The sequence below is a fragment of the Anomaloglossus baeobatrachus genome, chromosome 5 (assembly GCF_048569485.1).
Source record: "Anomaloglossus baeobatrachus isolate aAnoBae1 chromosome 5, aAnoBae1.hap1, whole genome shotgun sequence".
NCBI lineage: Eukaryota > Metazoa > Chordata > Amphibia > Anura > Aromobatidae > Anomaloglossus > Anomaloglossus baeobatrachus.
The window spans coordinates 414828579-414840857 of record NC_134357.1 but is presented as its reverse complement, the minus strand read 5'-3'; the positions used below and the strand labels follow the sequence as shown (position 1 = coordinate 414840857).

The window sequence follows — 12279 nt, the reverse complement described above, 5'->3', positions numbered from 1 at the left end:
CTGATCAGGGCTGATTAATCCCTTACTGCTATCACGATTGACAGCGGTATTTAAAGAGTTAAAGGGGGATAAGAGTCCCCCTAAGGCAGGATCAGGCTTTCCCCCCCCCCCCCCATCACGATGATTGCGGGTGCCGATCATTGCCATGATACTGTGGGGTCAGCTGATGACCCCCACGTTACGGTGACATGTAAGATTCAGATATAAGCTGGGACTTACAGGCTGAAAGAGCTAAAAGGCAGCCAACTGGGGAGGGAGAGATCAGACCTGGGGGAGGAGCGAGTGGCCTGGGGAGGGTAGGTAGACAGCGGGAGGAGTCAGTTATTGGAGAGAGTGAAGTGAAGTAGGTGAGAGTGAGCAGTCATAAGAAAGGTGTCAAGACAGACAAAGGAATCTTGAGACCCAGGGAAAGGAGTAGAAAGACGGAGAAACGACAGCCACTCTGGGGAGAAAGCTGGAGAGCGAGAGAGCAAGCTCCAAGGACAGAGGGATCCTGTGGGGTGGACATCCAGGGCTCCCAGCACTTTGCACGCACGGCGTGCAGATCCCAGAACAGACCAGGACTTCAAGCCATCTGTTAACTCTGCCAGGCAGGTGGGTTTCCAGGATTCATCTGCCACCACTGTCTGAGGCAACAGAAGCAAAGGGAGGATAGGGACATATTCCCTTAAATAGTCCAAGCTGCCTGCGGCAGGACCCAGACACCAGACGGACCACCAGTAGCTCCACGCCAGGGAGGACCGATAAATGCACCAGAATGCATCGGTGGGAGAGTGGTGTCGCGGGCGGAGGAGGGGACGCCGCGCTCTCCCTACTGCTCGGGTCCGGCTGCCGCGGCTGCTGAGGCCTGCCGCTGCTCGGTGGCTTGAGCGATTGGCCGGATCTCGGGGACTCGAGCGGCGCTCCTCGCCCGTGAGTGAAAGGGGATTGGGATTTGGGGATAGTTTATTGTCCGTGACGCCACCCATGGTTGTGGTGATCTGTTAACACCACCGCTGCTCTGTATGGGGAGCCCGGGAGTGATGGTATGGAGCAGCCAGTTGTTGATGTACCTCCGTGGGTAGGGGTTGTGGTGCTCCCGGGGCCCGGTGATGGGATTGGGATGGTGGACAGGCGGGTCTGGGGCCTGTGGAGGTGCAGGGGCAACGCTGTGCCGCACGGCACGGAGGTACTCACTCAGCCAGTAAACACGACACAGTTCTCGGCAAACAAACGGCTGGTTGGACGGGTCCCTCGGACGGTTCACGGTGCTGATGTTCCCTGCAGTTAGCGGTGACTGTCTCTTCCCTGCACCTATGTAAAGTCCTTTTGGTAGCGATGGGTTCCCACCGGTTACCCACTCCTCGGCTTCAAGCTGGGCCGAAGGAGCTATACTCTTGCCCGCAGGCGCTGGCCCTGGGAAACTGGTGCCCTGGCGGTAGCGGTGTCTCCCCTTCACGGTCGGGCTGTTGCCTTCAATCGGGACTTAGTTGTTAGGAGACAGAGGTCCCCTTCACTGACGGATTTGGCAAATTATGGCGACTCCTAGCCTTGCCGGGATCCGAGAGGCCCCTGCCCTGGTGCTGACTGTTCTTCGTATACTGCTCCGGTACCGCCGGGTCACCACCCGTGCGCGGTCCTTCCAACAACCTCCAAGCAGTCCCCCTGCAGACTATCACCGCCATCTGCTGACCTTGCTGTCACTGTCCGGGGCACACACCCGGACCAACTTCAGGCTTTACAAAACTGTTTCTTTTCACTTTACTTCAGCTTCTCTCCTAAGCGCCTCTACCACTTCACTGTTTACTCCTCACACTTCAAACTCTCTCTCTGATCTGCCTGGTTTCTCCCGCCTCCAGGGCTGTGAACTCCTCGGTGGGCGGAGCCAACCGCCTGGCCCACCCCCTGGTGTGGACATCAGCCCCTGGAGGAAGGCAACAAGGATTTTAGGTTAGATGGTGTACCTGCAGGGAATGTGGGGGTGCATGTGATGTTGTGACCTGTGACCCCTGGCTTGCCCAGGGCGTCACAGTGGCACCAGGTTGGCTGGCACAGCTATAGAGGACTCGGGCACACCTGGGACCCAGCATGTCTCCGGGGTGCTAAAGTGACGCCCTGGCCTATCAGGTCGTCACACAGGTGCCGTGCAATCTGCCCTTCTGCATGGTACCCGCTCCTCCTTGGTTACGGGTCCTGTCACTTTGGTGTTGCTACCAACAGGTGTACACAAATCCTGAGGAACACTCTGCACCACACCCATTGGGTAGCCTGAAGGGAATGGGGCCACCCAGATGGGGGGCTGGTAGAAGGAGGGCAGAAGTGTCAGTGCAGTTGAGAAGTGGAAGTTCAGCAGTGACAGTGAGAGGTCACGCTGTGGAGCTGGGCTCCTGTTCCCGTCCCAGGTGCCAGACGTTGGCCTGGCCAGAAGGAGCTGGAACCCCGGTCGCAGAGGGTAGTGACAGGGAGCACGGTGCCGCTACAGAGAGCGGGCCGGCTGCCCTGTGCTACAACCGGGCAGGGACCAGGGCACGACTGGGTTCTTGGACCCTAGCCTGGGAAGTAGCTTCACGCAGCCCAGTAATTCACCAGACGGGAACGGAATCTTCAGGAACCGTTCCACACCCACTCCAGAATCTGGGTACTAGCGCAATGAGGGGATAGGACTTCCCACAACCGTCCAGAAAATCCCAAGCATGTATTCTGAGAGCAAGCTCACCCTGCTAGCCACGCAGGTGAGCGGGACCTGAAACGCTTCAAGTGTAAGGGATCCACACGTAGGACACACAGTGCCAAGGGACAAGGGTTCAGGTCAACCGGCAACACCAAAAGGGCATGGACCCAGCGTGCTCGCCCAAGGACTACAGAGTGTTAAAGAGTTTGGTTTACCTGGTGTCAATGTGGCGCCCTGGACAAGCCAGGACGTCACAAGAACACCTACACACCCCACACTCCCGGTCAGGCACACCGAAGTCAGACACAAACCCTTGTTGCCTTCCTCCAGGGGCTGATGTTCACACCAGGGGGTGGGCCAGGTGGTTGGCCCCGCCCACAAAGGAGTTCACACTCCAGAAGGCGGGAAAAGTAAGGCAGATTAGTTTTGAGTAGAGGTGAGAGAGGAGTGAAGTGACAGTTAAGCAGCCTGAAGTTGGTCCGGGTGTGTGGCCCGGACAGATCAGCAAGGTTGGCAGACGGTGGTGACTGTCTGCAGGAGTGGCCTATTGGAGCTTGCCGTAAGGACCGTGGACGGGCGGTGGCCCGGCGGTACTGGACCGGTACGCAAAGAGAAGCCAGCACCATCCAGCATGGGCTTGCAGACCCCGGCAAGGCTAGGAGTCGCCGTGAATTTGCCAAATCCGTCAGCGAAGGGAACCTCCTGGGTTTCCCAGCAGCCAAGTCCCGACAGAAGGCAACCGTCCAACCGAGAGAGGGAAACACAGTCACCGCCAAGGCTAAAGTTCCCAGGGCCAGAGCCTGCGGGCAAAAGGGGCTCCTTCAGCACCCATCCAAGCTTGGGAGCGGGTTACCGGTGGGAACCCATTGGAACCGTTACACTACATAGGTGCAGGGAAAGGCAGTCACCATCAACCTGCCGGGAGAAACACCGCAGCAGTCTGTGGGACCCGTCCATCCAGCCGAGTGTTTTACCGAGAACTGTGTCCTCATCATTGGCTGAGTGAGTACCACCGTGCCGTGCGGCACAACGCTGCCCCCGCAACCCTGCACCTCGCCAGGCCCCGTAACCCGCCTGCCATCCATCCCTACCCCATCACCGGGCCCCGGGACAACCAACCCCCCTACCCACGGAGGGGAGAACTAACATCCGGGCTGCTCCCGGTCATCGCTCCCGGGATCCCCGTCCAGAGCAGCGGTGGTGTCACCAATATCACCACAACCATGGGTGGCGTCACGGACAATAACCAAATCCCCACAATCAATCCCCACCCCTTTTCACTCACGGGCGAGGAGCGCCGCTCGAGTCCCTGGGATCCGAGCCACCACCGAGCAGCAGCAGCAGCCGGACCCGAGCAGTGGGACTCTGCACATGTGTCGCCCTGGGCAAGCCAGGGGACACAGGTCATACACCACCACACCCTACATCCCAGGTAGGAACATCCAAGCTAACCACAAATCCTTGTTGCCTTCCTCCAGAGGCTGATGATTCACACCAGGGGGTGGGCCAGGCGGTTGGCTCCGCCCACCAAGGAGGTCACAGCTCTGGAGGCGGGAGAAACCAGGCAGATTAGCCCAGGCAGGGCTTGAGTGAGGAGTGAGCTCAGGGACGAGCTTGAGTAAACAACTAAGTAAACGAGTAGTGAAAGTAGAAAAGTGGAAAAGGAGGAAAGCAAGTGAGGTGACAAGAAGGAAGGAAAGCCTGAAGGGTCCAGCTTTGTGTAGGGCAAGGTCAGCAACGGCGGTTACTGTCTGGAGGGGGACCGTTTGGAAGTTCCTGGAAGGACCCCGGAGGCTGTGTGCCCGGCGGTCTGGAGCAGTGTTCCGAAGGACAGTCAGCACCAGGGCAGGGGCCTCTCGGACCCCGGCAAGGCTTGGAGTCGCCACAATTTGCCGAATCCGTCAGTGAAGGGGACGTAGATCCCCCAACAACCAAGTCCCGATTGAAGGCAACAGCTCAACCATTACAGGGGAGACACCGCCACCGCCAGGGCACCAGTTTCCCCAGGGCCAGCGCCTGCGGGCAAAGAGTAGAGCTCCCCCGGTCCAGCTTGAAGCCAGGGAGCGGGTTACCGGTGGGGACCCATCGCAACCAACAAGTACACCAAGGTGCAAGGAAGAGGGACATCACCGTCACCTACCGGGAGAGCAAGTGCAGCCGTCCGTGGGACCGTCTTACCAGCCGTTTGGTTTACCGTACAAACTGTGTCCACGTCTCAGGCTGAGTGAGTACCACCGTGCCGCAAGGCACAGCGCTGCCCCCGCGTCCCTGCGCCTAACAGGCCCTGCATCTTCCCTCACCATCACCGGGCCCCGGGATCACCAACCCCTACCCACGGAGGGGCAACACAACACCTGGCTGCTCCCTTACCATCCCCGGGAGCACCGCATATAGCAGCGGTGGTGAAATCACCACAACCGTGGGTGGCGTCACGGACAATAATCATCCCCACACCCAACAATCCCCTTTCACTCACGGGCGAGGAGTGCCACTCGAGCAACCCCCGGGATCCGGCCTACAGCTCGAGCCACCACTGAGCAGCGGCCGCCGGACCCGAGCAGAAGGGGGTGAGCGAAGTGTGCTGGCACCCTCCTCCCCGCCCGCGACACACATCGGCCGTAAGCTATTTTAGAGAAATCTGTGCTCCAAAGGCCGAATAGCGCTCCTTCATGCTCAGCTTTGCCGCGTGGCCAAACAGTAGTTTCTAATGCCTTATAGAACATCACCGCTTTCAGGTGAAAGTATGCAATAAATTGTGGGTTCCACTTTCACTTTTTTTATTTGTTAACCATTGTGTATCTGTCAAATTTGCAGCTAATTAAACAAAAAAATTAACATTTTCTCCACTAAAATGTTTGTATTTCCACTTACTAATGTTATAAAATTCTGTGTGGCTCCTGTGGATTCAAAATACTCACTACACCGCCTAGGTGAAATCCTTAAACGGTGATGTTTCCTCTATGGGGTCACTTGTGGGGTTTCTGCTGATCTGGCACCTCAAGGGCTTGGCTAATGGAGGTCACAATCTATTCAAATGGAATATCTGTGCTCTAAATACCAAGTCATGCTCCTTCCCATCTGATCCTCTGCCATGTACTCAAATAGTAGTGTACAGCCAATACAGGGTACTGCCACATTTGGTAAATATTGCACAATAAATTGGTCTATCCATTTTCTCCTGGTTTTTTTTACCTTTTGTGTGAATTTAAAATTTTTAGGCTGAAGTAAAATTTTAGCAGAAAAGCAGTACAATATTTAATTTTCACGGCCCAGTCTTAATAAAATTCTGTGTAATTTGTAGATTAAAAATACTCACCATACCAATAGATTAATTCATTATAGAATTTAGTTTGCCAAATGGGGTGACATATGGGTGTTTCTACGTTTTTTGGCACCTCAGGGGTTCTGCAAATGCAACATGTACAAATTTACATTCCGAAAATCAAATAGTGCTGTTTGCTTTCTGAGCCCTGCTATATGCCCAAACATTAGTTTTTGACCATGTATGGGGTATCACGGTGTTCGAGCGAAATTGCGTAACAAATTATAGGGTCCGTTTCTTCCTATTATCCATTGTCAAAATTGCATATCTTGGATCCACATTTTAAAAACCTCTGTGGGTTCAAAATGCTCAACACACCCCTAAATAAATTCCTTGATCTGTCAAGTTTCCAAAATGGGGTAACTTGTTGGGGATTTCTGATGTTTTGGTACCTCAGAGGCTCTGCAAATGTGACATGGTGCCTGCAATCTATTTCAGCCAAATTTGCTTTCCAAAATTCCAATATTGCTTCTTCCGTTACGATCCCTTCCATTTGTCCAAACGGAACTCTTTGACTACTTGTGGGGTATTGCCCGCTCATAAAGTGGGTAACAAACTTTGGGTCCACTTTTCAGTGTTGCCTCTTGTAAAAGTGTAAAATTCAATACTAAAGCAACATTTTTATGAAAAAAGTGAATATTTTCAATATGATGACCCAATGTCAAATTCTGTGAAGTACATGTGGGTTCAAAATGCTCACTGGGTAAAATCTTTGATGGGTCTAATTTCTAAAATGGGGTCACTTGTGGGGGGGTTTTCTGGTGTTTGGGTACCCTAGTGGCCCTGCAAATGCAACATAGTTCCCGCAATCTATTTCAACCATATCTTTTGTTCCAAAATTCAAATCAACCTCCTTCTGTTCTGAGCCTCCTGTTTGTCCAAACAGAGGTTTCCAACCAGATGTGGGTTGTCAGCGCGCTCAAAAGAAACTGGGTAACAAATTTTAGGGTCCATTTTGTTTTGGACTATTTCTTAGCGAAGTGAATTGTAAAGTGAAGTGTAATTTTTTTTTTTCCAATCTGCATTCGTTCATGTGAGGCACCTGAAGGGTTAATAAACTTCTTGGATGTGGTTTTGAGCACTTTGAAGGGTACAGTTTTTAGAATGGTTACGTTTTTTTGGTTTTTTTTTTTTGTCACCTAGGCCTCTGTCACTTCAAATGTAACTTATGTAAACTTTCTGATTTGGTTTGAAAATGCTTTTAATATTCATTTCATATCATATTTTTATTTGTTTTGTTTTTTTTCCCCCATTCATGTAGATCGTCCATCCCCACCCTCAGGGAAGCCCCTCATCTCTGCCTTGCAGCAGTCCTCTCTCACCCTCTCCTGGTCGGGGCCGTGCTATGATGGTGGTAGTGCAGTTCTGAGATACAGTATAGAAGTTAAGCAGATTGGAGAGGTCAGCTGGCATCTACTGACAGACACCTGTACCAGCACCTCTTACAACGTGAGGGAAGGGCTGGTGCCAGGAGAACGATACCAGTTTCGAGTGAGCGCCACCAATGTGTATGGAATAAGTGAAGCTGGAGCAGAGTCTGAAGTAGTTATCATGTCTTCTACTGGAGGTGAGCCGCATATATACACACACAATTTCTCTACTGCAGGGGTGCACAACATTTTAATTTTTATTTTTTTTTTTTATTTGGTCCAAGGGCCACATTGTCGTACTGAACCAATCTTACTGGGCTGCAAACATTTTTAAAGGGGTGCTTACTAGAATACATAGTCAGAATCACTGTAGGCACATGAGTACATCACCAGAACAGATTTGGAGAGTTTCTGCTGTGTAAAAAATCAATGTCAACATGATCTATCTTACACCATTTTTGGAGCCAGAACTCTACAAATTCTTCTCAGATTTTTACTGGTAATATAGCCATGTAGCATGTCATCTGATCTGTTATGGATTGCTATATGTGTAGATAATTAGTCAGTACAGGAATACAGCCTCAGAAGCACTGTCAGAACATTAAAACCACTATTAGTACATGATTAACCCTCAGTGCATGAATAACCACCAGAACCACACTCTATAAAGGAATAAGCACCATAACTACCATCAGTACATGAATACATTAACAAGCTTAGTACAGCGATTCAATGTCAGGTCAGTCCCATATGCATTTTGTAACACACTAACCTACAAGTCCCACTATGCACAATGATAAGGATATACTGGGAGTTGTTACATCATCAGACTGCAAACCATACAGGAACCACAGTACTGATTATTTATGATACTGCCTGCCTCTAATCATTTACAATAAAGTACATCATAGGTGCCAAATTCTCTGATTTGAAATCATTCCATCCCTTTTGTCTCCATGTAGTAAAAATACCATGATGAGATTTCATGCCCAGAACTCCTCTCTGCAGACTTCCCTCTTTGGTCTTCTGCTGCACTTTCTGACACCATGCCCTTAATAAGAAAAACATCATAATGCCCCTTGTGAACTATGGCCTCAAGACTGTCCTTCCTTATACTGTCTCAATTTTCAGTTTCCCCCACCCACTGCCATCTCGCCATACTGCCCCCATGTTCCTGTGCCGCCCTTGCAGCAGTCGGACTGCTTGGATCCGGGGGTTTTGCTGTGGCTCGAGGTTCCCCGGACCTGGGGCTCAGCGGCCAGCCACTTCGATGTAAAGGGGGGATGTTTACCTTGAAGGCCCTCTTCCACCGCAGGTCCATTATTGAGTCACTTAAAGCTTCTCCCCAATCTAGGGTCCTTGCACCCTGCTGTGCTCGGTACCGGTCAGTCTGGTCACTTACTGAGCCCGATCAGACTCCTCTGGCCCTGGGTCACCGCTTGCAACCCAACTCTCTATCTGGCTCCCCGGGAGCTACAACTCCCACCCTCCTCTCACTTTGGGAGCTCACTCTCTCTTCTCTCTCCTCTCTTGGTTCCGCCCACTAGTCTGCCTGACTCCTAGGTGGGTGGCCCTTTCCCACTAGACCATCCCACTGGTGTGCCTGACAGTCCTAGTGTGAGGTGCATGTTGGGATTTGTAGTGCAGATGGAATGACACCGGTTTCTAGTTCCTGGAACCATGGGGGGAGTGGGCCCTGCACCCTTGTTTGGGAGGATGCAGTTCCCTGCAGCACCCTGATGTAGTCAGAGGCGCTACATTCCCACCACACCATGTTGTCCCGCCACGTTCCCACAACTCCATTCTAATCCTAGCACACCATACTGTCCTTCCACCCTCCCACCACTCCATTCTGCCCCCCCCCCCATGCTTTCACCACTCTGTTGACCCCTCAAGCTCCCAAAACTCCATACTAACACTCTATGCTCTCAGCACGCCATACTGCCCTAAATTCTCCCACCTCTTCATATTCTCCAATCCACCATTCCATCCGGTCGCCCCCAGCTCACACATCTCCATACTGTCCTTTCCACATTCCCACAATGTCATGTTGTCCTTCCAAGCGCCTACAACTCCATATTGTCCTTCCATGCTCTCTCAACTCCAAGCTGTCCCCCTACCTCTTCATACTGCCACCTCGCAGTTACCGGAAAGTAATTCTCCCCACCTACAATAATGACCTTTAATTTGCAGCTCCTCCATGGAGCACTTAATATTCAACTTCCCTGCTATATGTGCTGTCTCTGTGGCACTTTGTTGACCGGATCAACGTGAAGAGGTCTATAACTTGATCGTGTAATTATGCCGCTGCACATTAGGGCTCTAACAAGTGTTCCTCGGCTCTGACACTGTCCCCCAACATTAAAGTATATTTGCGTTTAGAAGCCGTGAATACAGTAGGATGCAAGAAGATTACCACTGGCCGCACAAAATCCTCTAAGGGCAGCATGCAGGCCGTATGTTGTGCAGGCCTGCTCCACTGCAATGAAATATTAAAGGCACGAATTCACTACCAGCCAGATACAAAAGGGCAATGATTGAGGGCAGTTGTGTTTGGCATTAGGCCCAGGAGAGAAGCCAGTTCTTTCAATTAATTTGGTGTATCACATTCGAAAAAGAAACTGCTTCCTCCACAGTGTCCACTTTTGGTAATGGGCTTTGTTTGATATTGCTGTTCAGAGTCCAGTCCAAACTTAGGCCATATATAGAACCACAAAGGTGCAAGATTTGCAGTCAAACTTGTGCTTTAGCCCGTAAAAGACCAAATGTGATATATGGATTTTGTGGGTCCCAATGAAAAAAATCTCTAATTTATGCCACTGCAGAACCAGGGATGTAAAAAGGTGTTCTGTAGATTTTACAGCAATTAGGGCTTTTCTGGCTGTTCTGGGGGATGTCTCCCAACAGGGCAGGTGCGGGCTTACAGAGTTTTGTAATTTGGGATTGAATTCGCTGTGGTGTAGGCAGGGGTCCTAAGGTACATTTGCTACATACCGACTATGCCTACTTGATGGTAATTTCTCACAATTTGTTCCAAACGTTTCTGTGAAAATCCATTTCACACAATGTAATGGTTCTTCTTTCCTACGTGTGAATGGAGTTCTGAAAACCTTATCCAGACATGTAGGATAGTCGAAGAAATTTGTGCAACCCATCTGACTCTTGTAAATTTGACTCTTTCAAACTCATTGTAATGATCTCCATACAACATTTCTTCACAGATGGAGACCCAGAGTGTGAGGAATCCATTGAATACACAGTAGTCACAATAAACACCTCTGATCGGGTGGATGATCTTTATGTTAAACTGGAAAAGCTTGGAATGTAAGTGGAGACCGGAAGCGCATTTATCTAGGAGATCAATGAGGAATTATTGTGAAAATCCATAGCCTAAGCGGGGCGTCACTATAGGGGAGAGCAAAGGTCACCGTCCTATCTGAGTGAATTGGCAGTGATCTGAGGACGGTTATCTTGTGCTATCTAGTGGCCATATGTCGGGAAGAAATTCTCTCCTAATTTAAAGGGAATGTCCGGTCTACAATGAAGTGTCTGCAGTCACCTGTGTGACTACAGACTTGTGAATCCTCCCAGCACACACACGGTGCGCTGTGAGAAATCTACGGTGTCTGTGCCGGGACGGTGGTGAAGTATGTGATATGCATACTCCAGCCTGAACCCGTCTAGTGGGTGCCGCCTCTCCAATACAGTTGTATTTTTTTCATTTTAGATCAGACAACCTCTTTAAGCTGCAGAACTTGATTGCGCTATATGCCGTCATGATCTATTATATATTTTATTTTATTTTAGGGGAAAATTTGGCCAAGTCTACAAGCTGCAAGAAAAGGCCAGTGGGAAAATCCGTGCTGGGAAGTTCTCTAAGGCACGGTTACAGAAAGATATAGCAAATGCTCGGGCAGAGGTTGAGTTGATGAATAAGCTCCACCACCCTCGTCTGGTACATTGTGTAGCGGCTTTCCAGGAACCTGGCTGGGTGATCTTAGTACTCGAGTAGTAAGTTCGGTTCCTATGCTCCTTCCTCTCTTTGATGTCTATTCTTCATTATAATCTTCTTCTCTCCATATTTTTCAGTATCGCAGGTGGCGAACTGTTTGAGAGGATTGTAGCAGATGATTTTGAACACACTGAGATAACAAGTATTGAATATATGTCGCAGATTCTCGGTGGGGTGGGATATATGCACCAGCAAAGCATAGTCCATCTGGACCTCAAACCGGAGAACATTGTCTGTGTCAGCAAAGTCAACACACAAGTCAAAATCATTGACTTTGGCCTGGCCAGGAAGCTAGGTGAGCGATTTCAACCTTAAGCGAACCATCTGTTTGGCACATAGGCTCAGTAGAGAAGTAAATGCAATACACTCATTATCTAAGCTAATCTCTGCATACTTCTGCTATGGCCACCAGTACAGATCTAGTCATAGCCATTGAGGAAGTTGCTCAAAAAACGGTTTCTGATTATGTTCAACTGACAAATAATGTTGTGAGCTATTAGTGTACAAGACTGTAATGGTCTCCAAGGGCTATTTGACAGCCATAACATTTCTTTATTATGTAAATGTACATATATTTACATTTGGATAACTCCTTTTAGTGTGTGTATGTGTATTTGTGTATATATATGTGTATATATATGTGTGTACATATATGTATGTACATATATGTATATGTATATATATATATATATATATATATATATGTATGTATATATATATGTATATATATATGTATGTATATATATATATATATATATATATATATATATATATATATATATATATGTATATGTATGTATATATATATATATATATATATATATATATATATATATATATATATATATATATATATATATATATATATATATATATATATAAATTCTCTAATGTTCTTTATGCACAAACCCTAAAATGGACCTCC

General features: G+C 49.2%; 1 protein-coding gene across 2 annotated transcripts in view; it reads left to right on the top strand.

Moving 5' to 3' along the window:
* The window catches only part of LOC142311667 (myosin light chain kinase, smooth muscle-like), a 142986-nt gene that overhangs the window by 111507 nt on the left and 19200 nt on the right, over positions 1–12279 (top strand). For both annotated transcript variants that reach the window (XM_075350262.1, XM_075350261.1), the window contains exons 9-12: positions 7234–7539; positions 10564–10666; positions 11150–11353; positions 11432–11649. In XM_075350262.1, coding sequence (XP_075206377.1) covers positions 7234–7539; positions 10564–10666; positions 11150–11353; positions 11432–11649 — 831 coding nt within the window. The remainder of the gene's footprint in view (positions 1–7233; positions 7540–10563; positions 10667–11149; positions 11354–11431; positions 11650–12279) is intronic.